Source organism: Lissotriton vulgaris, chromosome 8 (genome assembly GCF_964263255.1).
Source record: "Lissotriton vulgaris chromosome 8, aLisVul1.2, whole genome shotgun sequence".
Taxonomy (NCBI): domain Eukaryota; kingdom Metazoa; phylum Chordata; class Amphibia; order Caudata; family Salamandridae; genus Lissotriton; species Lissotriton vulgaris.
This window is the reverse complement of record NC_141696.1, coordinates 777,585,288-777,611,662: the sequence shown is the minus strand read 5'-3', so window position 1 is coordinate 777,611,662 and position 26,375 is coordinate 777,585,288. Positions and strand designations below refer to the sequence as shown.

The 26,375-nt window shown below is 41.1% G+C and overlaps 1 protein-coding gene across 1 annotated transcript in view; it reads right to left on the bottom strand.

The window, feature by feature from the left end:
- The window catches only part of IL1RL1 (interleukin 1 receptor like 1), a 370,274-nt gene extending 365,043 nt beyond the window's left edge, over positions 1-5,231 (bottom strand). The window contains exon 1 of the mRNA XM_086933380.1: positions 5,157-5,231. Within this exon, the coding sequence (XP_086789506.1) occupies positions 5,157-5,223 (67 nt within the window). The 5' untranslated portion in view covers positions 5,224-5,231. The remainder of the gene's footprint in view (positions 1-5,156) is intronic.
- Between the last annotated feature and the right edge of the window lie 21,144 nt (positions 5,232-26,375).

The window sequence follows — 26,375 nt, the reverse complement described above, 5'->3', positions numbered from 1 at the left end:
TTGTTGGATGAATATATATGGTTTTATATATTTCAACAGACATCATTGTATGTGTAATATATAAAAACATATAAAGTATGAGTACAATATTTTTGCATTAAATGTATTTTCATGCATTACCTTCCTTCCCAAATTCTAATAAATTATAAGTATTTTACAGGGAAATATATAGCTATAATGTATACATAAATAGCATTACTGTTTACCTCTAAAATACTTCTATTTTTGATCACATCTTTAACCACACTTATTTTTTTACAAAACATGCTTTTTCAAAATAATTTGTGGAAAAGTCATGCATTGTAAAGGTATATATATATGCATGGTTGAAGTATGCGTTGTAATGGTAACGCGTTGTAAAACTTGCCTTGTTACAACCACGTTGTAAAGGCATGCGATGTAATGGCATGCGTAGTGGAGACATACAACCTCTCTAGTGATTACTAAGTGATGCTGCAAATCGGTACATGCATTTCTGAATAAAGAGTAGTGCTGCAAATCTGAAGGGGACATATACTGACGATCAGTGAGAGATAGGTTCAATCTCCTCATAGTCTCATCTATTTGATATGCCTCTTGGGTGACTTCAACATGTCGGACAACGCAACCTAAAAAAAATCAAGAACACCTTCAACGTCAGTGATACACTGAATGTCACACTGAACGTCACACAACCAACACACTCAAAAGGCCACACTTCAAACTCTTCTCCTCACCATCACCAACAATCCAATGCACACCACTCATACCCCTGAACAGGGCCAACAACTTTGCCATCCCTAAATCCATGCTTAGCGTCCTACCAACAAAAAGAGAAGATCACATCTTCAGATCCTCTAAACACTTCTCCATAAACACTTTAATGCTTGGACTCATCTTGCACCCTATAACCTCCACATTCAATGCCATAATCCTTCTAAATAACTTCAACAATTTTTGGAAAATCTATATGAACATCCGAACCTCACTTACAACATGAAAGTGCAAACCAAAGTCTTCAACACCATGGTCTTTTAAAGACTTGCTGACAATAAGCAATCCATCCACAGACAGAAAAAAAACAGTACTCCTGAGGACCTCTTGATGCTGAAGTCTCTCCACTCAACACACTCCTGAACGTCATTCAAACTAGAACACTAGAGTAACACCATCAGTAAAGCCACTAACAGAAGCAGAATGCTGTTCAAGACAATGAGGTACAAAAGGGGGTGTGATGGACGGAGCATCTGAACCAATCAAACACTCACGCCCAGTCAACAGATCTGGGTTTAATCCATCACCGTTCTTTAGCCCACTCTGCCACCCCAGTTCAGACATGGCCATATGCATCCGGCCCTGGGAAGAGATGGCTTGGCAGTTCGGGCTGGACTGTTCCCATGAGGCACAGGGTCAGACAGATTTGCATATGGTCATGTCTAAACTGGGGTGGCTGAGTGAGCTAAAGAATGGTGATGGATTAAAAATGATCAGTTGACTGGGGGTGAGTGTTTGATTTGCTCAAACGCTCCGTCCATCATCCCCTTTTGTATCGCTTTGTTCGCCCTAAGTTGACAGGATATGCTCAGACGTGAGTCCCTTGCTCACTTGGCCACTGGATTCAAGATAGCCTGGATGATGAGGATTATGAATTCGAAACCGGTCCCAGGATGCTTGTTTCTAGTCCAGGGAAGACATGGCTTGGCAGTTCGGGCTGGACTGTTCCCATGAGGCATAGGGTCAGACTGATTTGCATATGGCCATGTCTGAACTGGGGTGGCTGAGTGAGCTAAAGCATGGTGATGGATTAAACCCAGATCAGTTGACTGGGGGTGAGTGTTTGATTTGCTCAAACGCTCCATCCATCATCCCCTTTTGTATCGCTTTGTTCGCCCTAAGTTGGCATGGTATGCTCAGACGTGAGTCCCTTATTCACTTGGCCACTGGATTGAAGATAGCCTGGCTGATGAGGATTTTGTATCCGAAACCGGTCCCTGAACTGGGGTGGCAGAGTGGGCTAAAAAACAGTGATGGATCAAACCCAGATCTTTTGACTGGGTGTGAGTGTTTGATTGGTTCAGATGCTCCGTCCATCACCACCCCCTTTTGTACCGCTTGTGGCCGCCATAAGTGTGGCAGGGTATGCTCAGACGTGAGTCCCTTGCTGACTTTGCCACTGGATTCAAGCAAGCCTGTCTGAAGACGGCTGGAATGCCAGAAACCGGGCCACGGAGGCTTGTTTCCGGTCCAGGGAAGGCATGGCTTGGCAGTTCGCCCTGGACTGTTCCCATGAGGCATAGGGTCAGACTGATTTGCATATGGCCATGTCTGAACTGGGGTGGCTGAGTGAGCTAAAGCATGGTGATGGATTAAACCCAGATTAGTTGACTGGGGGTGAGTGTTTTTAATTTGCTCAAATGCTCCGTCCATCATCCCCTTTTGTATCGCTTAGTTTGAGACAATGAAGCATTGCATCAACCTTCTGCCAGACTCCTCCTTCCTCATTGCACAGGAAAGTACATTGCCATCAACCTCTTTTTAGCGAAAAATACTGAAGATCCAATAGCACATCAACAATAGAAAATATGCTTTAATTCTTACTCCCACCCCTTCCCATAAACGTCTGCAGTGGTCAGCCTCCAAAGCACCATCTCTCCCAGATCCTTGTTACTTAAGCAACTCCCTCAAAGCCACTCCTTATGAAGACAATGCCTTACGATTGTCCTTCATTAAAGCTCCCTAACTCACACAAGACATCTTCCCAGAAGCTCTCAATACAGGCCAGTTCCCTCCACTCCCAAAGAAACTACGCTAGACCTTGATGACCTAGCAATCTACTGGCCCATCACTCATCGATTAATCATTGGAAAGATCACTGAAAAGCTGTTTATGTTCAACTGTAAGACCACATCAATGCTAGCCATCTCCTGCATGACTACTAATCTGGCTTTAGATCACACTGCAGCACGGAAACTGCTACCATACTCAATATAGACAATGCAATCTTGACCACAGATGACAATGACCCCTGCTTCTTGATATTGCTGGACATTTCAGCTGTCTCAGACGCAATCGGCCATCCCAGACTCCTATGCCCCCTGGAGTCGCAAATGAGATTCACCAGTAATTTCCTTCACTGCTTCTTCTACCTTTCTAACGACAACAATTTCCACATCCAAGTCACAAAAGATTCCCATCACCTGTGAAGTCCCCCAGGGCTCCATACTGTCTCCTGTCACCTTCAAACCATACATGTAACACCCTAATGCTCTACTCATCGATAACAGCTTAAATATTCACCACAATACACAATTATATTGATGATACACAATTATACTTAAAATTCTTCTCCACTTCAGAAATCCAATGCTTCAAACACTGCTTGCACATCACCCAGACCTGGATGTCAAGTATCTACCTGAAAATCAATCCAACCAAGACAGAATTCTTGTCGATTGCCAAGAACAATAAACAAAATACAGACGTACCTGACTCAATGACATGAACCCTAATGTCTTTGATTCTCAACTTTATCTGTCTGCCAAGTCATTTGGATTACCCTCGACACCAACCTCAGCGTAAAGGAACACAATTTGCCAAAAATACTAAGATAGCCTGATTCCAGCTTAATTTCTAAAGAAAGTCAAACCATTTGTTACAGAAACTAATTTCTCAACTGCTGCAAAAGCTCTTGTACTCTTCCATATGGATGGTGGTAATGCCCTACTCCATGGCCTCACATATGCCACACTGGTGCCCCTGAGGGACATCATCCTACTTGCTGCATCCTGTCTCACCCAGAGACTGAAGAAATATGATCACATCACCCCTATCTTGATGGAACTTTATTGGATGTCCTAGTCAGCTCACACCATCTTCAAATGACCTACATCATTAACAAAGCACACCTGCCTATCTTGCAGACAAGTTCACCATCTTTGTTGGATATCTGCACACCCACAGATAGGACACCATCAGACTGTAGACAAGGTGGTCCAAAAAGGAAAAAATCAAGACAGCAGGTCATTTCCATCTATAAACTCAGGGCCTGTAAGAATATACCCAAATCATCACAACCGCCACAACACTACTCCAATCTAGGAAAAAGTTGAAGTCTCACCTCTTTAAAGAAAATGACATCACAATACATTAACCATCTTTAATCCATGACCACCTTCTCTTACTCCTTTATTTTATGCTTGTCGCTGAACATGTACAGCTCTCCGCTGCAGTTAGGCTATATAAATACCACCTACATATATACATACAAATATAAATGTAGAAACGTTTTATTTTGTTCTGTTTTTAGATGAGGCAATGAGGTCTTTCATTATTCTTTAATTAGACCCATAATTACAACAAGGATTGGCAAACAAATAGGTCCCCACCATGAAACCTATTGTCTTTGCCAATCATTTTTCGTCTTAGATAGCCAAATACGAATGTCAGTGCGCCTATAAGTGCACCTGCAATGGTTGTCTTTAACGAGTTTACCAGGACACAATGCATTCAAAGATGACAGCTGTAGATACATTTGCATTCACAGCAGCTATCTTTGAATGCATTGTGTTATGTCTTCACAAATGACATTCAAAGATGGTCACCACGGATGCTCTTGCATCTGTGTCAGTCATCTTTATATGAGATTTGTTAAAGAAAAACATTCTAGATGTCCATAGCGCATGTGTACACAAATGTGCATGCAGGCGACAATCTTGAAATGATGAAACATCGTTTTGACATGTCCTACTGTTGAGGATGCAACTGCAGATGAGATTAAAAGAGAAGGATGTGGTATGAGGATTCTGTGTGGTGGTGAGAAAGGGGGAGATAGAAAGGGATAGAAGGCTGAATGAGGTGTAAGGAGGGAGGAAGAGTTGTAGTTCATCCAATGCATTTCAAGCAAGGTCAGACGTTAGTAGTGGAAGGATATGCAGTTCAATAACAATTATGTGAGGCTGAAATGCTCCTAGGCAGTAAGCTGAGGCAGCCACAAAAATCTATTCATGTACATAGGGGTTGACCCATAGCCCACCCCAAACATATATTATGTTTTGGAAACAAAAGATCTGGCTAAAGCTGTCTGTAGCCCAGACCTAAAAAAACACAAGAACACAATTTATACTTTACAAAAGCACATTATATTAACCAAATACAACTCTACATAGAAGGACACTTACATGATAGCAGCTGTGCTGTTGCAATTGCTAAAAAAGTAGATGAAAGGAGCCGTATCAATTGGGTCATTTTATAGGAGAATCTGGTAAGAAAGGATCAGTGCATTATAATCTCTATCTCCAACAATATAAAATAAACTTACATATTTATTACCAAATAAGCTAAAGCTATGCACATTTAGTCCTGAAGCCGAATTAACAAAATGATGGTCCCTTTGTAAATAACACTACATGCCATTTATCCTGCAAGGACAACACAAATTTTGTTTTTAAGTCCCTTGTGTAATATTCAATACATGACCACTAATAAGGTGGCAAACAGTTCATACACACGAGGGATGGTGTGCTTTAGCAGCTGTGTTGGTATCATCTGTACAGTTTGATATGCTAACAATACATTCACATGAACCCTGCACTCCCAGTTTGTTTAAACAAGGGTATGACTTCCGATTGCCGGTTGCTGTGCAGAACCAGATATTCAGGTGCTCTTTTCAAGGATAGGTGAGGCCTGCAGCACAGAGTGATGAAGCAGCGGACCCACCCTCCCAGGGCTGGCTCTATAGTGGTGCGGCCAGTGCTACCACACAGGGTGCTGACCAGGTGGGAGCCATTGACCCCAGAGGTACTGAGTGTATCGAGAACATATGATTTAAAAGTACCTTCTGCAGAGTTACTTGTGTGTCCAGCTTTCAGGAAGCAATACAAATGTCATGATAACTCTTGTGATTAATGTTCCTGCTAAAGAGAGAGCTCAGTGTTTTGTCTAGGGGCAGTTTTAACTGGCAATAAAGCAGTGCAGAGGGTTACTATGCCTGCTGCAAAGAACAGATCTTTATTTTTTTGTCGAAGGCTGAGTGAATTAGTCAAGCCAGCCTTTACCAGCACTTTTAAACAAATAAAATGTTTTTGAGAGAGGGGCTATGGAGAGATGAGGGGGGCTTTTGCTAGGTGGTAGTGAAGGAATACAAAGCTGTCATATTGGGAGGGCGCCAAAAAAAGAATGTTGCAGTAGGCGCCACCAGTGCTAAAGCCAGCCTTGCACCCTCCTCTCCATAAGATCATGCAGCACTTTCACAGTTTCTGTGAAGACCTATGAAGCTGATCGCATGGAAATCTCACAGTAAACTCTCATTGGAAAATGTTGTAAATGTGGAACAACTAACCTTTAATTACCATTACCCTTTTTCCATGCCATTATCTATTCCAAAGGTGATGAATCTTTGCAACCGTATTTTGACCAAAAGAGATGCTTCATTAACATAGGCAATTAATCACATGCAAATAAATATTTTAGTCAATAATGAGAGTTGTGAGTAGTTTCAAAGGGATTTATTTTCTAACTATAGTTTAAAAGTCTCTGACTCTTCATTCATTAGTCAGGTATCAATAAGGTTACAGAATTGATCATAGAAAATAAAGTTAGTGCAGAGCATAATATAATTTGCATACAGCTCATTCCATAAATGAAAGAATTCCAATTCTAAGAAAATGTGGCGCAAATGATGTCAGTCAAAACTCATGAGGAATTCAAAATAAAGCAAGAGTGAGAGTATCATTAAACTAAATCAATTATTAATCATTGCAGATTCTCCCATAAAGAGAGAAAAAGCATACAGCAAAAAAAGCCTTGGCATAACCAGTTTGTCAAAGAATAAATCTTGGGGTTTGAAAAAAAAAGTCAGAATGGAACAGAACTTGCATCTAATCTGCCTTCATCTGCATCTGTTCTGCTCTCCATCAAAGTCTGCCCTCTCCTCCACTACAGGTCTTTAAATCTGTGTCTGAAAAAGTCTGTAAAGGTCTCCGTCCCTAAATCTGTCTGAGTCTGCAACTCCTAAACTACGAACGCGTTTATAAAACTAAAAATGTTGCAAAGTATGTGGCATGATCTTGATTCTTCATCCAATTGGAATAAAGCATTCTCCAAAACTATATCTTCACCTTTCGTCTGTCTGCACACGTAATCCACCAGGCAGGTGAAATATCCCACACCACATTCTGAATCCTATTTAATATAGGTTCATCTCCTAACTGACTAAACACATAACTTTAGCTGCAAAAATAATCTATTATTTAAGCAAGAATCATTCAATCATAACATGGTAATACATTCAAAAAGTGTGTGATTTTCAATTCTCTTTAAAGCACAGAAATAATATATTTCCAGCCACTAAATATGATAACGTGTAAATTATTCGAGGCATCCTTCTTTCACTCCAGAACAAACATTCCTCTCATTATCACAAAGGTCAAGCTGGGGCCCTCAGAACAAGCTAAATCATAAGCTGTTTCGGTGTTTCTTCATTTGAAAAATGTTGCATTACTTCAGTGCAACTATATGAATTTAAAACCACATTCTATGAATTAACTGTGCATGTTTACATGATTTATTAGATGGAAGTAATTTGTTCAAATGCCTCATGTTTTCATTTGCCCTCACCAAATGTCTGCGTGTCATGTTCTACAATGCATTTTTTATCTTGAAACCCCAAGGCAGGTTTGTCATTTGCAGTTCTTAATTCTGTAGGAAATGTTCACACTCTTTCAAAGCCTACAGCAGCTTCTTTGCTGAAATTGGGAGATCATCGCCTATATTAATAGTGTGCTTCAGGTGACCTTGTATGTCTCTTAAGAGAAAGACTTTGCACCTTTCAGATCACATATTGATGAACTCTCCTAACCACCTATCAATATTCTCCCTGAAAGCCCAGAGAAGAATTTGAAAGGAAACTTGGAAAGTAGGCTACTTTCCAGCCCAAATGAATGACCCATGAAGCTAGCGTGTTTTAGTTGTCTTACCTCTTTTGACTATCAATTTTAGTATTTTTTTTAATTTGACACTGGTAGTCATCAATTGAATAATGACCTCATGATGATAGTGCCATAAAAGACCCACTTACATGCATCCCAGGATACACTGTTACTGGAGTTCTAGTATTTCCCACAGGGGTTAGGTATGAGGTGTTGGGAATATTGGGGATTCTGAGTATTTGTGGAATACCATGCTGAAACTGGATTTACGGTGCACGTTTCGGCATGTTATTTGCTGATATTCCATGCAGAGACTTAATCTGCTTCCAACAGGGGAAACGTGCAGATGTAATAAAGATGACAAGCAGTGATTCTGCTAAATTCAATATTTTGATAGCCCTGTAAGTCTCATTACCGGATCCATCAAAATGAGTGTGCCTTTTATGATGAGAGCTCAAGTGCTCATTTTATGAGAGCTCTAAGTGCTCATTTTTGCCGAGAATTTTCATGACCAAAGATTTTAAAGGCAGTGAAAAGAAGGCAGAGGTAATTATGCTCTTTTGTAGAGCTTGTTGGGTTTGAACTCCACCTCTCTCATATATGAGTTCTTCCAATTTCAACATCATACCCGCAGAGACAAGATACTTGTTTCAATCCAGACTGATTGAGTAAACTAGGGGACTTTCCAGTTACTACTAAATTTCATATTAATTATGATGAAGAGGAGGATGCTTTTAATTGGTATGCTTTGAGGATCAGAGATGTTGCTTGTTTTAGCATGCCAAAAGTTTAAACAAAAATTGTTTTAAGAAGCAATGACGCTTAACTTATAACAAATAGTTTGATAGGGAATGCTTCTTATTCCATGTCTTTATGTAAAAGAGGTGTGAATGGTCTTTAAAAGAGCACAAACACTCAAGGTTTAAATACTTAAGTTATTAATGACAAACAAAGCACGATATATGAGTAAAAAATGGAAAAAAATAATGAGGGAATCCTGATTGGGGATTCAAATCATATTTTGGTGAATACTGAGCTAACATTCCACACTGGTCCCCGAACGCCTGGGTTATGTTGTTCCTGAGAACTCCAGGATTACATTCTCCTCCATAAGATTCAAGAGTTACAGTAGATAAAGAATTGCTTGCTTGCTGTATTCCTTCAAATATAAAGAGGGCAATAATATCCATAAAGCTGAGTAGAACGGAAGTATCTGATCATCTGAAAGAAACAGTGGTATTTCATAACTGTGGAGTGGTGTGGTTCACTGGTTAGAGGCGGCAGACCCGGGAGCAGAGGATGGCCCGGGACCAGGGTTCAATTCCCAACGCAGCAGGGTCGTGGACCAGGGTCAGCGGACTCAATAATTCTCACCTCGGCGCCTACTCTAACCAGGGATCACACTCGGCAACTCTGGGCATTAGCTTGCCTCATCTCCACAATGGCCCTCCACATACGCCGGGGATGCCTGGTTTCACCTTGGAGATACCCAGTAGGGACCATCTCACAGGGAAAGCCAGGACGGGTTCCCCAGCGGTCTTTTCGAGCCAGGATACTCCGGTAGTAATTGAGCGTGGTATAAAATAGCATATAATAACTCCCTTAGCCCCTTGCCTGCTGATGACGAGCCCAACTCGTCATGAGGCACAGTGGAGCTGTGCTCATGACGAGCTGGGCTCGTCATGACGGCTGCGCCACTCCCCCGCACGCGAATTCCACACCTGTGCAGACGTTCTACAGGAGTGGTTGGAGTCATGACGAGCCCAGCTTGGCATGAGCACAGCTGCACTGTGCCTCATGACGAACTGGGCTCGTCATGAGCACCGCGGCGCCCGCACAGGAGGGGAAATATCCCCCGCGGTTAAGGGGTTAAATGGACGGCCCAAAGTACACCATTTTATTTCATGGGTGTAACTAACAAATAAGCTCTCTAATTTATTAAAAATTTGCGCAAATCAAGGGATGCAACAAAATATTGTTTACTTTGCTAATTTATTTCTGTTCCAAAATTTTGAAAATGTTCCTGGTTCAGCCAAATTAATGGATAGAGATTAATATTATAGTGGCTCATGAAAAGAGAGGTTTTTGCTCCGGCCATTCAACATTGGACCACTCTTATTTCCTTTGGGGCATCGCTTAAATATCATGGAAATTTTTGCTCCGGCCATTCAACATTGGACCACTCTTATTTCCTTTGGGGCATCGCTTAAATATCATGGAAATGTAATGACAACTGCTTGATTAAGTTCCATGCAGCCTTTCTTCTGGGGTAAGGTATGATTCTTCTGAGTAAATTTGGTGCAATGAAAATACTATCAGGTCTTTTATCAATTCTTAAGTGTGTGCATAGAAATGATTAGGCTTACCTCAGAGAATGACTTAAAACTGAGCTGAGTGATTTTACAAGCTCTGTTTAGAATGTGTTAAAATTTCTGCTGAGTAATCACTCTTTTTTTCCTAAAGTCAGTGAACTTGTTTACTGCTGGCAGGTGCTTTAAACCATTGGCTGCTTCGAACGTTCCACGCCAGTGCTGAACTTTTGAAGAAACGGGTGGGGCCGCGTCGGCCAACGGACGTGCGCAGTACTACCGAGGTAGTGCTCGCGACGACCGTTGCCCGACGGCAGCAGCCAGCGGGTTAAGAATAACTGATTACTCTATTGCAAGTTGGAGGGCCTCTGTGATTGAAATATTCCTAATAAGAAGATGTTTATAAGGAGAAAAACTAAATATTTAACTTGTCAAAAGAGTCTAATTTGAGTAGGAGGCTGTTGGACTCTAAAATTGAAATGTAAACTACATAAATATTTTGGAGTTTTGTCTGTGAGACCATTGACCTTAACAGAACACTTCAGTAGCATCAAAGGCTGAGCATTATCCATATCAAGTGACATAGTTAAGTCTGATACTCAGTATGGGGATCTGTCAGTGTGCCCTGCTTTGAAAGCCTACCTCTGTATGTCAATGCTAATAGCCCTTTATTAGGGCTGAGTTACTTGACATGTACAATTGAATCACTCTAAGCTCTTTATAAGGAAAATGTCTGAAATGTTTACAATATCTTCTTGAAAATTGAATTCCATTCTGTAATCTGTACAGATTTATCTGGGGCTTGTTTGATAGTTGGTGGTGGCCCATAGTTGCCTTTTAAGATAATTAAAGTAATACATGATAGGATCGGCTGATTGATTGGACTTGGTGTTTTTGTTTGGATTTTTTGGGACTGGCAACTTCATTGGCAATAACAAAAAGAGGTCCTGATTTAAGGTATGACAGTCAATCTGACAAGACTCCAACCCGGCATATTTAGGGGTCACCACCTGCTCTTCGTTCTGACTGTGGCACACCAAAATGGGAGTAGGTGTCTGAAAAACATAATCCTAATGGCTCGTGCCTTGGGAGTTTTCTCCCAGTGTATGAGGTCATTTTATTTTCTTTTGTTAAACCTTACAGCGATGAGCTGAATAAATGACAAACGACCATTCACTATAAATAGACCAGGCAGTCTGATGCCCTTACTCCAATGGCCTCCATCAGGAAATCTGAGTAAGTTTCCTGTATTAAAGTCTGCGTAGAGATTCCCACAAGAAAACTGACAATCCTCCTGACTCATAACTGAGCCAGCCGACCAAGTGTTTGGCAGAATAGGCACTCTGTCACATTTGAGTGCGCAACCTTGGCCCTGACCGAGAACTTTTTTGAGTTTCAAGGACAGCTTTACCACCAGACGCAAGGGACTTCAATGGGGAGTACCTTCGCTCCAAGCTTAGCCTGTCTGTACATGGCGGCTTTCGAGGGGGTACTAATCCTCCATGATTCAAATCCTTTTTGGCCAAACATACGCCTATGGAAGGCTTTTATAGACGACATCCTCATCTTCTGGTCAGGTGAGTTGAAATTATGCGAACAGTTCTGTGTCTAGATGAACACACTGAACCCATATCTGAGATTCACCAGTACCATTTCCCAGAACCAGATACCATTCTTAGATCTCACTCTCAAACTTGAACAGGGTATTCTGACAACTACTATGTACAGGAAAGCAACAGATCACAACCGTCTGCTGCTCTTCAGTAGTCATCACCCTGTGCCCTAAAAGAAAACCTCCACTGTGGGCAATTTCTACGGGTGAGGAGACATTGCAATAAAATTGAGGCTTCTAAAATTGAATCTGGAATACTGGCAAAAAACTGGCATCAGGTAATTATCCTCCATGAAGTATTGCCCTCAGCAGAAAGAGAGCTAGGAACAATAATCGCGAAGCACTCCTAGAACAGAGAGATAAGACCCCCGGTGACACACTCACGAGCATCACCACTATTTCTCCTGGATCCCACAGACTGAGCAAAGTGATCAGGAAACACTGGGGGATACTCAACACAGGAGCCATGACACTGGACCTACCACGCTTTGCTTTTTAAGCGCTCGCGCAATTTGAAAGACATGTTAATTCACACGTGACCCAAGAAAGTGACACCGGCTGTCCAAAGAACCTTATGAGATCTACCACCATTTAAGGGACATTATCCCTGCAGGCTTTGCATGGCGTGTGCCTTTACTTCAATATGTAAATTGATTACTTTTGCCAAGAATTTCACTTGGGAGTTGCAGGCCCATACCAACTGCAATACATCTAACTGCATATACCTGATCACCTGTCCCTGTAATCTGCAATATGTAGGGATGACCACCCGCCCCTTCAAGATACGCATTGTTGAACACCGGAGCAACATTTGGTGTCTGAGAACCAATACAAAAATGTGCTCCCATTTTCTAGAACTACACCATTCACCAGACTCATTAAAATGGGTGGCCCTAGAGACATTCCCCAAGATCACCAAACATGCCCTCTTTCTGAAAGAACAGAGATGGATACATCAATGATCTTCAGACACCCAAGGATTGAATGACGATATACCTTGGAGTGCGCTGAGGGTATAACTTAATACTGCAAATATCTATACCACCACTCATTTACGAAATAGTATGAATACTAATTACACACATGCCTCTACCTAATTACGGGATAGTGTGACTACTCATCACTCACTTACATAGATGAGAGCACATCATGGTATTCGAACCAGGCTGTTATGCCTTATCTTCCAGTATGACACTTCCCCTGACAGAATATACCAAGTGGGCAGCATGTCAACACTTAGTGAATCTACTGTTATCTTCCAATGATGAATGCTGAAATCACGCATAATTAGACCCCTAATGATGTGAACACCATTACTTCCTTTAATGGGGACCACTAGTTATGATCCCTGGAACAAACCTCTGAGGTTATACTCCAGGGTAATTATGTCACACATACCAGGAGCTTATCTCTTGACACCAACTCCCAGTACTGGTAGCGGTGGCATGAAACACCACTCCATCATGGCCGCTGAATCTCAGACAAGTCGAACAACCTTCTTCCAGTATGGCCGCCAAACATGAGTCGCACTGATATCCCTTCTTCCAAGATGGCCGAATGGTGGGTTAGCACCGCATGCACTCACCTTCCACGCACATACACCCCGCCCCGGGTAGCACTCTTTAGGCCTAACTACATGGCACAGTCAAACCACTCTGCCACCTGGGCCTGGTGGGATTAGGTAGGTTTACAGACTACGTACAACTAGCACTAAAGAGAGTACTCTGATCTGAATTAATGCTTTTTGAGTGCCTTAGAGCCCGTAAGGATGCGAATACCCACCGCCCCTCATTGGTGTTATGTAGATATATCTGGGATGTGATATTAGCGATACGTAGGGCCGACTCCCGCAACAACTAATCCTAATACTCTGCCTTATTACACATATTTGCGAGACGTAAGTGCTGTGTGCCACAGCATTGTGGTCGACATATTAGATATGCTAACGCCTACTCCTAAACGAACCATCCATTGCTAAATACCTGTTGTGGTATAACACATAGATCGATCATAAACCACGCAGAGATGGGATATTAGCGCCATTTATGCCGTACTATATCTGCCTCCAACCCAGATAATATGCATTTATGATGCATGCTCTACACACAGGAATCGTTGTGGGCAACGCTGCTACGGTTGACACTTACAGTATGCAGCCGCTAAAATTCCTAACACAAGCCATTGTATTCCCTGATAAACGTCCTTTGGTGTATGGCACATATCTTGAGCACAGCCACACAGGACTACTCCATTAGTGCTATAACAAGCCAGCATGCTTCACTTCACTAAGCAGGTGCATTCGTAACCGCACCGCTCATTTAATCAGCGCACACCGTCAAAATCCGTTTGTGGTCAACTTTTGTTAGCACTTTTTGCCTCCAACATTACACACACCTGATCTCCCACAGCTCTGTAAACAGCGCTCTAACGGTAACGTGACCCACTTTTTGATCGAGTTTGTGGCAGGCGAATGAATAAGTAGCCATCTACAGTATAATCTAATTGACCGTACTGGGCATGCAATTGGGAGGTGTCGACCATATATGTGAGAACTGACCCTAATACATTTAATGCTACTTTTCCATTGGCTTTTCCCTTCCCTTGTTTATCCCAGTACATGAGGAACCCCTCATGTTTTTGACCTACAGGGTACTGTGAAGCCTGTTTAGTCCACAGCTCTAGATAAGTCCCTCTGCTCTCTGCTACATATTTGTGTGTACCACAAGGGCTGAGTTCATGCTAGTTTACCCTGTGCACTCACCGTGTGGCACCTTGTTTTTAACTGCTTTTAATTGTTTGATGCTCACCACGATTTTGAGAGTCAGCTCTTCACAGGAATATGAGAGAACTCACCCACAATTATCAAACTACGCTTACCCATGTGTTCTATTCTCTCTCCGCAGGTAGTTCCAGCACTACCAGGTATTCAACGAGTTAGTCATATGGTTGATGTGAGTGTGCAGCCACAACACCATTTTAGTTTTAGTTGTAGATAGTATATCCCTTGTTTGGTCCTGACAAATCACCCGCAGACTATTCAATTGGCGAGAAACATGTTGACCTTCCACTTATAAGAGCGCCACAACTTGAGACAAACTCAGCTTAGCGCATTCTAACCTTGTTTTTATTTAGGGTAGGAGATCCTTTGATTAAAGTTGTTGTTGCAGGTACTTCCAAACCTATTTTACCTTTACTCCAAATACACTTTCATCTACACACAATAGGCCCCTCACCCCCACTTTACCTAACAGCTGTTGGAAAAAGATATCCATTAAACTGCCCCTACTATAGGGAGCCCGTTGGGTATTGCACCACCGACCCAACGAGGAGCAGCCCGATGATGAAGCATGATATCCAACAAGGTGTGTGAGGCATTATGATCCAGTAAAATGGATTCCCAACCTTGAACTACTCTGGTCAGGTTGGTTCATATTCCCTATATGTGACTCTCACTACAGAGGGACTGCATAACTCTTTTTGTTGAAGACTCTCCTTGGGCCTTTGAGCTGGACCTGTCTAAAAGCCCTTGGTCCCCCTTTGAGAACAGAATAGGCACTCTGTCACATTTGTGATGGAGTACCTTGTCAGATAAACTCAGATTGAATCCCTTATTATTCAAATCGGTACGGTTCATGAGTAATGTGCACAATTAAGTTATAAATGGGGGAAATGGGAGCGACTTTGACTTAATGAACACAATCTGCTTAGGTAAAACACAATCCCAAGAGAACTCCTAGTAGCAATGGAGCGAATACGAGGCAGTTACCCAGAGAATTGTGAATTAAGTTTGAGCAATATGAAACAATTTTAAAGTAAAGAAAACAGCACAATTAAATCCTCTCATTAAGTACAATCTAATTATAAGAAGTGTAGAGGGAACGAGAGATATCAGTTTTGGGCATAAAGCACCAAGAAACAACTTAGCACCAAAGGAAAGCTACATTTTAGGTTGACTGGGATCTAGGATTGATTTTAGGCCAACTGTGGTGGAGCAGAGGTCAGAAAGGACAAGAGGGAGACTCTGGTGGATGTTTTTCCCTACTGAGGAAGAGATTTGGCTAAGTAGCTTGATCTGCCAACCGTGTAACTCAGGAACCAGGTTTGAGCTATGGCCTTGTCTCAACATCCTGTGATTCTGGGAAAATCTACTTATCTCCTTGTACCTAAAAATCTAAAATGTCAGGGGCTCTTGTAAAGCAGTCTGAAGCTTTCAGTCCAAGTTTGTACAATAAAAAAAGAAATAAAAATGATTTATAGCCATATGTGGAGTTTTGCGGATATGCTTGAATGGCAGATGTCCTCTACAGCATATTAAGAGTTCCATAGACTTCTATGCACTTATAATATGGTGTGCAGTGTGTCTACTATGACCTGACAGTTTGTCATATCCAATTGTAATTGTTTTGGTGTCATTTTGCTCTTTAGATGTTGCTCTACCTATCTAAAGGGGATTGTGGATATTGTTGTGTATTGCCTTGAATTTAAAATGGTTGGTACTGTTTGAATTTAACACACATTTCTTTGGGGATTTGCCTGCAGCTTGTGACATAGTTATCAGAAATTGAGCAGTAAATTATTCTTTTAGTGTAACTAGATTGTGTTTAATAATTTTGTTAGGGTAGCCCATATGAAGTGATGAATTCTTTGTAAAAAGCTAAACAAAAGATTGAAGACGCTAAAGCACAGCCCCATCAGGGGAACTTCTTGTGGACAATCTATAGTTTATTATTAGTTTTATTATCCAAGATATAAGTCTAAAACAGCTCACAGGCGACACAGCATCAGACAGAACCATATATAAGTCACAAAAAGTGGTTACAGATTTCATATGAGATTTACATAATCATAAACTTGGAATATAAATCTCAATATACATCTAATAAAAAACCTAAAAAATGTAAACATATCATTCCACTTTGAGGAGAAGTAGGAGATTAATGTATATCATTGGGTATAACTTTATCAAACTCATGAAAGAGGAGATACAAATAAATACATTTTTTTTTTGCAGAGTTTTATGTAGCGCAAACTTGACCCGAATCAGAATTGGGTATCAAGCGCCTTACATAGAACCAGTTACTTTACATGAGGACACACATTCATGTTTATGTTAGGCACGGGGAGATTAAGTGATTTGCACAGATACACAGGTTTTCTTTAGCGTCATTACAGAGACTCAGACCCAGTTCCCCAGGTCGAGTGCCCTAGGCGTTAGGCCAACTCCTCTCCCCAACTTTGTACAATTAGCACTGCTGGGCAAATGTTGATAGATTTACACAGTCATACCGTTAAAATACAAATCTTAATATATATCTAAAAAGCTTTAAAAAAATGTATAAGACACATCATTGGAGTTTTGAGGATACATAAGAAAGCAGCATACATCATCAGACGAAACCTTTTCAAACTCTTGAAAAAAGGAATACAAATATTATCATTCTGCAATTAGCAGAAAAGGACATGGTTTAGATCTTGAATGCCTCCTCTTCACAACTCACATATGTAATGTTCCTACATTTGTCATTCTTAAATGCAACACTTATAACTCTTCAGTGGAGCAGATTCAGTCTTGTTAAAAAAATACTCTTCACACCACATGATCATTCCAAATATTTTTCTATTCTAAATATGGTTGTGCTGATTTTCCCTTGCAGGTAGGGCTAATGTAGACAAACACATGTTTACTGTTGCAAATATCTACATCAATTTTTCAAACAAAAAGCTGGGCAAGAGGTCTTAAGGACAAGCTTAAACTCAGATTTTGTCATGTTCATAAATACTATTCTCCCCAGTTTAAACCAATTCAGGGTAAATAATAGACTTTTACTGTATGTAAGATAAGGCAATTTACTTTACAATTTTGATAGCTGATAATTCCCTCAAAGTATTCATTTCAGAGTTCACTACGTTCTCAAGGTAAAATTGCAGCCATGCTCAGCATATAGGCATTGGTGAAACCAAGTTCTAACCTGATTACACATACTGGTGTGGAAGTATTTAAAGAGCAAAATTTACAAAGGATTTTCCTCTCAACCAAATCCATAAAATCTCAGTTCCTAATTCCAATTGTCTCAGCCACATGTTATAAAGAAGGGGGATCTTTTATTAAATTTAACATTATCATTATGAATAAAAAGGTAAATATTTGTTTGTTCAAAATCTTAAATCTCAGAAAGTACTTCACCGATTGCCTTGAAATTTTGACAAATGTTGGATTCGAAGACGCGCGTGTTTTTTTATACACTACGTTGGATTCGAATACGCTTGTGTCGAATACGTGCTTGTTTTTAATCGAAAGCCCAAACAGACAAATAAAAATGAAATTGTTCGTTTGTTCAAAATCTTAAATCTCCGAAAGTTCTTAACCGATTTCTTTAAAATTTGGATACAACATTGGATTTGAATACGCGCATGTTTTTATATACACAAAACGTTTGGATTCGAATACGCGTGTGTCGAATACGTGCAAGTTTTTAATCGAGAGCCCGAACAGACCCTTTCGATTTAGTTGCTGCGCACAGCTACAAGGGACACATAGAGACAATAGTCTACATATACTAGGATGGACAGTTGGTGTCAGGATGGCAGACCAGAAAGTGGGTGAAGGGAAGGGGGAGGAGTTGGTTCAGTTTGCAACATAATTTAAAAGAACACGATGCAACCGCGGCCTGCGGTTCTACTACATGTAATATATTACGGATGAGTCCAATATCTACCATCTGTACTGATTGCTTCTGTTATATTAACTAATGTGATGTGATTTAAATATGTATCAAATATCTATCAAATTGATATCAGTAAAAACTGGATATAAAGCAGCAAAAACAAAAATACCTTGAGTACTTGCTATGATACATGTACTACAAACTTGCATTGTGAAATTAAACATATTAGAATGTGCGCTTACTCTTTTCTTTCTGTTCCATTTAACCAGACTGAGCCACAGCAACGCGTGGCCAGGAACAGCTAGTGAGCTATAAAAAATGTCTATGACAAAGTACATTATAAAATCTTTGCAGTCGATTTGCCTGGTTCATTATATTCTGAGTAATACAGGCTATATGTGCCTTATCATCTAGTTAGAAGCTAATGGTTTACCCCATATAAGTGCACTATTTTACTACTTCCCCCACAAACCAATGAAAACAATGTTTTGATGTTTTATGTCCCAAATGATTTCAATTGTTGTCATATGAATTTGCAAAAAATGACTGGCAGGTCAAGTTCTCAAATTATTAAGTTTTCTTTGTAGCCCTATAGGTATCACATTAAGCAATACAATGTTGTTGGTGTAGAGCAAACAAGGTAGCTTTTGCCCGTCGACCAGAGGAGGGTTGTGTGAAGAATTGGATAGTACAACCAGTAAATCACAGATATACAGCAAAAGCATTATTGGGGCCAAGGGACACCCCAGTTTTAGACCATTATTTGTATTTAAGTTTGGTGTAAATTCTTGAGATCTCCCCCCATAAGGATTCAACACCAGGTCGAAGAACATAGGGCAATTATTAAATGCAAAAGGGCTGATGGAATTCCTAATACAATACATTTCTGCCATAACGTCAAATAGGTCAGCACGATCAAAGACAGTGGCAAAATCAATGAATGCTGCATACACGAACTGACTTCCAGTTACCACATACTATTGCAAAATGATCTAACATTTAACAGTGTTTTTTTAAAACAGTTTGATGTAAAGGCAGTATCTCCCGCCCCATTAACCATCCTTGGAGATATCCAAGTATTCTCCTTGTGAAGATTTTCCCTTCCTCATCAAGTAGATCTATTTGTCTATACTTCAATTGAGAGGACTTGTCTCTCTTTTTATAGACAGGTATTATTAAACTGCCCCTCTTAGATGATATAATTGTTCCACTAGTATAACAGAATGTACAAACTTGGACCAAAGTTGCAGACCAATGCAGGGCTTCTTTCTTTGTTAAGGTGGTTGGTATTTTATTGGGGCTCATGACAGCCGAAGATCTTGCTTTTGATATATAGTTTTTTTCTCGTTGTTGCTGATGGTGAGCCATAATCCTTAGTTGACCCTGCAGTGACAGCTGATTTAACATGTGGGTCGTGGCCAGAATTTCCATCTGTGCTGTACAACCCAGAAATATATCTATCCATACATCTCCACTAATAGTAACTGGAGAGGTTGCTTGTCTAATTCCTACTTCTTCTGCAATTCATTTCCAAAAACATCTACTAATATTTAAGTTTGAGGCCTCTCTTAGCAACATCAATTTATGATAGGCAATTAACTTCCTAAACAGTACCTTTTGTCTGCTTCTTTTTTTCTTCAAGAAGTTAATGATCCTTTCCCTAGGGATGTATGATGTTACAACGCATACTTTTACAACGCCTACCTTTACAACGCAATTTTTACACCGCAACATCTATTGCAACGCATACCATTACAACACATGCCATTACAACAAATTCTTTGAAACTACCTTTACAACGCATTCCACTACAATGCATATTACATTTACAACGCATACCATTACAACGCATAACATTACATTGCATGTAAGGTAAGTATTGGATAGTGTAGGGGTAAAAATTACTATTCTAATTCCAGGGGGTGCAACAGTAGGGTAGTGTGTTGGATAGTGTAGGGGTTAAAATTACTATTCTAACTCCAGGAGGGCAACACTAGGGTAAGTGTTGGATAGTGTAGGGGTAAAAATTACTATTCTAACACCAGGGGGTGCAACAGTAGGGTAAGTGTTGGATAGTGTAAGGGTACTATGTGTTGTAATGCTATGCGTTGTAATGGTATGCGTTGTAATGACTGCGTTGTAATGGCATGCGTTGTAGTGGTGTGCGTTGTAGTGTCATGTGTTGTAATGGTTGCGTTGTAAATGCATGCGTTGTAATGGATGTTGCGTTGTAAAAGTTTTGTTGTAATGGTAGTGCGGTGTAAAAGTTGCGTTGTAAAGGTTGTTTCCCGGAGTAGGGCAGATTTGAAGGCAAGATGGCGGCGGTGTTCTAGACCGCTGCGAGACGCTCTCTGACCAGTTCTCACCCTTCAATGAATTGAGAGAGAAATGCTTCTCTGCGAAGGAGGGGGAAAAATGAAAATTACCGTACCTGAATGGAGCTGATGGATGATAGGGAGACCCTGACTCGGCGAAAAGAACAATAATAAGAAAGATATGCGACCGTATGGAGGGGCTCAGACGATATACTGAAGACCCAGCTGATGCACCGGAGATCTTGGCTCTACGCTCCCGCTTAATCTGTTTTTCCTCGGTCATAGGGCTTGCAGTATTGAGACTTGTTAAAGACACCCAAATCGGCAAAATCATCTTTAAAATCATCTTTAAAAACACTTCTGACAATCTGCAAACTAACTTTCCGGCAGTGACAGTGGATAATTTTACTCTCCCATTTAGCGCTGACTCTGTGTCTCAAGGCAACTGTGAAGGGATGGCCCCTAAGAACGCTGCTGCAGCGGCCGCTGCTGCCTCAAAAACCCGAGCGGCAAAGCAGGCTCTTCGTGATCGTGAGCTAGCACAAAAACGAGGAGGTGTGCCGAGCTCCGATGAAATTCACAGTCCTGACAGAGCCCCGGCTCCAGCTCCGACGAGGCAAAGTAAGCTCTCTAAGCAAACACAGGCTACACCCGGACCGGGTCCCTCGGTTGTCGAGCTTTTGCGGAGAACGCCCGCTGCTCTTCCCTCTCCCTCTCCCGCTCTCACTCACCTGTTGCCAGATCAGCCCTTAGCGGTGAGCCCCTCCTCTGCATTGGAGGCTCTGGGAGAGGTCGAGGGAGGGCGGGCAGGAGGGCTGTCAGAAGGTGGTGCTCACTGCAGAGAGAGGGAGCCGACTAGAGAGCTTGGAGATTCACCGCCAAGAGGGAGTTCTTCGGAAGTAAACAAGATTAGTCATCTGAAGACTATGATAGAGACGGCAGCAGACTGTGAAGGTATTGATTCTCAGTCTTCAGTTCATGTTTTGCCCTCTTCTGTCCTTACTACTGCAGACACTGTGTCTTTTCCTGCACCTGTGCCTTTAACAAACTCGGATGTGCAAAATCTTAACGCATCATCCAAAGTTTCATCACTTCAGATAGATACATTGATAGCGCCTAATGAATCTGAAGTTGAAGCTGCGCAATCATTGATGGTTCCCTCTCTCGAAGTGGGGGTGAGCTCTGACATTACTGTTACAGCTTTGACTAGTGTATTAAATCTACCTCAGAATACGGCACAAAGCACGGTGCAGTCTGTCCCTAGGGGGAAATCTCGCAGCGATTGTGCTGCATCTGATTCGTTAGACACTGATAAAGACCCTTCTGATTTTTACTCAATATCTGAGGGCCCTGAAGATCTTAGGTGGTCACAAGAATCAGATCTAGAATCAGAGATCAACACTGGCTCTGATATTAGTGCAACAGAAAGTGATAATGATCCAGCCCAGGGTGAGTCCAGGAGAACCGTGCTGAGGAAGAAAAGGAGTCACCATGGTGCATCAGAATTAACCTGGGATTACTCTCCAACACCAGCTCTTAACCCTCAGGGGCATGCTTCCGCTGCTCATCCTGATCTATCTGCCTCTGTAGACCAGCAAACCGCTACATTGACTACTGTAATGGACGCAGTTCTTCAGGCTATCGCCTCTCATCGGGAGCAGACTTCAAGGGATGGTCGTAGGGCACAAGCAGCTCTGCATAAAGTACAGGGGGTAGTCCGAAAACTTTCGAAAACTGTAGCAGCCTCTAATATGAGAATGACTGAGATGGAAGACCGTATAGTGGTTAATGAAGCAGAAACCACAGTTATCCAGGAGCAAGTGGAAACCCATGAGGAGCAGCTAAAGGATGTTAGATGGAAGCTGGAGGAGATGGAGAATCGCCTACGACGCAATAATCTCCGCGTCCTTGGAATTCCTGAAAAAAGTGAGGGCGAGGATATACGCTCGTTCATTATCCAGTTATTCAAAGACACACTCCCGGAGCTTGCCTCTTGGAATTGGGAAATGGAAGTCCAACGAGTCCATAGAGTTCCATTTACCCTGAAGGCCTCTTCATCGCAGGGAAAATTCCCTCGTGCAGTGTTGGTGTACTTCGGAAATTTTCTTCTCCGTCAGGCAATTGCTGATAAGGCGAAACCTGAAGCTCGGCGCACCAGAGACTCTATTTCTTACTTTGTTAGACCGGATTTTTGCCACTCTACAGTGGAGAGAAGATGGCGTCTTCGCCAGCTGATCAAACCCTTTATGGATAAAAAGGCTCAGGTTTATCTTAATAACCCTGCTAAGTTGAAGGTTATTTACAATGGCCAGGTGAAATTTTTTACCTCAGAGATAAAAGCTAAGGAATTTTTAGACAGTCTGACCTGATTTTCTGCCATTTTTATAATAGCCAATTAACTGATTGTATAAAACATGCGGAGATTCTTTAGTGATGGAGTTTCTACAATGAATCGGGGATGGCTATATGGTAGTAGTAGAGGGTCGATTTGTCCTTATTCCTTATGTTAACATTGCCTTTTTTCAATTTTTGACTAGCTATTTTATAGTCGGTCATATGGTAATATGGCATTATTGCATTTGACAGCTCTACATTTTTTCCTGTGGTTTTTCTTCTTTCTTTTTTGTATTGCTTTTTCCCCCCTTCTAACTTCTTCTAACTTCTTCTAATTATCTCTAAATTCCCCTTCGACCTCCTTCTTTTTTTTTTTTTTCTTTTTTTTTCTTTTCTCTTTTCTTTTCTCTCTCTTTATTCTTCTTTTTATTTTTGATTTATTACTAGTGCATTTCTGTCATCTTTACCGGTTTTTGAATATATAAGGTTATTGTTAGAGGTACTGGTCAGGGAACGTCTCACCATCACCACAGACTCTATTAGAGTCTAAATGCCTCAGTGGTTGGCGTGTGGGGGGAGGAGGGTTGTGGGTAGGGGGAGGGTTAGACTTATAAAAATGAGCAACTACAATCAAATAAGACAATGTCAAGCATTTTTTTGTGTGCGGGATCATATGATTGGAATGATGAGAAATCAGATTATGATCTGCTGGTTTGGTAGCTGTGGTATCTGTGGTAATATGTTGTACTTTGTTTGGAAGGCCAGGTCCGGAATTTACCACCCTATATGGGGAGATTAAAACTCTGCAGCTGGAATATCGCAGGACTTAACGATAGGAATAAAAGAGTACAATTATTTCAACTTCTACGGCAAGATCCTGCTGATATTCTCTGTCTACAAGAGACCCATATTACAGAATCTGATAAAGAATTGCTAAAGATACCGGGGTATAATATGATCGTAGCTACTTCTCAAACATCTAAAATTAGGGGGGTTGCTATCCTAGCAAAATCTGCACTTGGTGTTCCTAGACGTAAACTGGCTGACAAACATGGCAGATGGGCTATAGCTCACTTAGAATCAGGTCCCACTATTTGTACAATATACGGATCAAATTTAGATGATCCTTTATTGCTTAGAGATTTAAACATAGAGTTGGCATCTTGGCCTGGTCCTCTTATTTTATGCGGAGATTTCAATATTTCTTTAGGGACCCTGGTAAATAATCGACTACCTCTAAAATATACTGGACGTAAACCTAAGGTATATAGGGCTGTACGCCAATTGATGGATAGTCATAACTTACAGGACGTTTGGGGCTTGATGAAAAATAATGATTCTGGATTCACTTTTTTTTCATATCCACATAACAAATATGTCCGAATTGATTATATTATGACATCTTTGGCGGACGTGGATTTACTGGATATAATTAAATCCCCAAAAACAATCTCTGATCACAATGCACTTACTCTTATTTTTGACTTGCCCAGTTTTACTAGACCTAAGCCACAATGGTCTTTCGATAGAAAGCTTCTTGTCAATTTAGAATATATAACGCATATAACATCTTGGGCCCAGGGGTTCTTTGACTGTAATCAATATAGTGCGCCCAGATTGATTGTCTGGGACTGTTTTAAAGCAGCATTAAGGGGCGAAACTATATCTTTTGTTGCTAAGAATAAAAAGATAGAGGATAATATTAACCTTGGGCTTAAGCGAGAATTGTCTAATCTTGAGGCTTATCATGCCACCCAGATTCACCGTGGAGACTTAGCCCCTGACACTCTTCATAAAATATTAGTGTTGAAGACTGAAATTAATAGCTCCCTAATTCGGAAAGCCGCAGAAACCTATCAAGCAAACAAAAGCAGCTTATATGAATCTGGAGAAAATGTAGGTAAGCAGTTAGCCCTCCGAACACGCCAAAAACAATCTTATAATAATATAAAGATGATTGAATACGAGGGCCAGCAATACACCTCATCACATGATATTGCAGAGGCTTTCCGAAAGTACTATCAAAAGCTATACCAAAATGAGGATCTATACCCCGATAGCGATTTAAAAACTTTCATTATTAATTGGATGGCGGAGACGGAACCTAATTTTCTGATTGAGGAGTCAGTTAAAGAAGAACTTGAAAGAGAAATATCAATTACAGAGTTGGAGCTTGCATTAGCCGAGCTCGCAAACGGTAAAGCCGCAGGCCCTGACAAAATTCCCTTGGATTTATATAAGATACTGGGTAAACAAATACTTCCTTATCTATTGGATCTCTTTTTAGGGGTTCAATATCATGCAACACCGCCTGAGTCCTGGAAATATACTAATATTGCGATTTTTTCTAAAAAAGGCAAACCCCCCCACCTTCCATCCTCATACAGGCCCATATCTCTTATAAACTCCGACTCAAAACTCTATGCCAAGGTCTTAGCTAATCGGTTGAGTCGGGTCGTCGAGCATCTTGTCTCCCCGTGGCAGCATGGCTTTATTCCCGGAAAGGGCACTATAGATCATACCCGGAGAGCCATTACCCTCTTTGACATCATGGGAGCCACGGGGGGCGAGATGTCGATGATCCTTCTCGATGCCGAGAAGGCATTTGACCGTGTCTCTTGGCAATTTTTGTGGAACATCTTGCAACTTAATAATTTTGGGCCTAGACTAATTAAAGCCATAAAGGCTTTGTACATAGATCCAAAGGCAAAACTTTCCATCTGTGGTTCTGAGTCGGAGTTTATTGAAATACAGAGAGGTACTAGGCAGGGTTGCCCCTGCTCCCCGATTTTATTTGCCCTTTATATTAACCCTCTAATTCTAAAATTACTTTCATCACCTATTATTCAACCTGTCACCGTGGGCCTGTTTTCAACGAAACTTCTGGCTTACGCTGATGACGTGGCTATCCTAACTACAAATCCAACGGAGGCAATTCAGGAAATTGAACATGTTACCCATACTTTCGGCTCTTACTCAGGATACTCTCTTAACAGAGATAAAACAATGGTCCTGTGTACAAATAATACTATATTTGAGAGCCCTTATAAAGTAAGACAGGCAACTTATTTAGGTATTTGTATGTCTTCTGATGTGAATGAAATCAATCATCTTAATTACACTCCTCTGATTAATAAAATAAAAGATGATCTCAGGAGAGTTGATAACTTACACCTCTCTATAATTGGTAGGGCTAATTACGTAAAAATGAATGTCTTTCCAAGGATACTCTACCT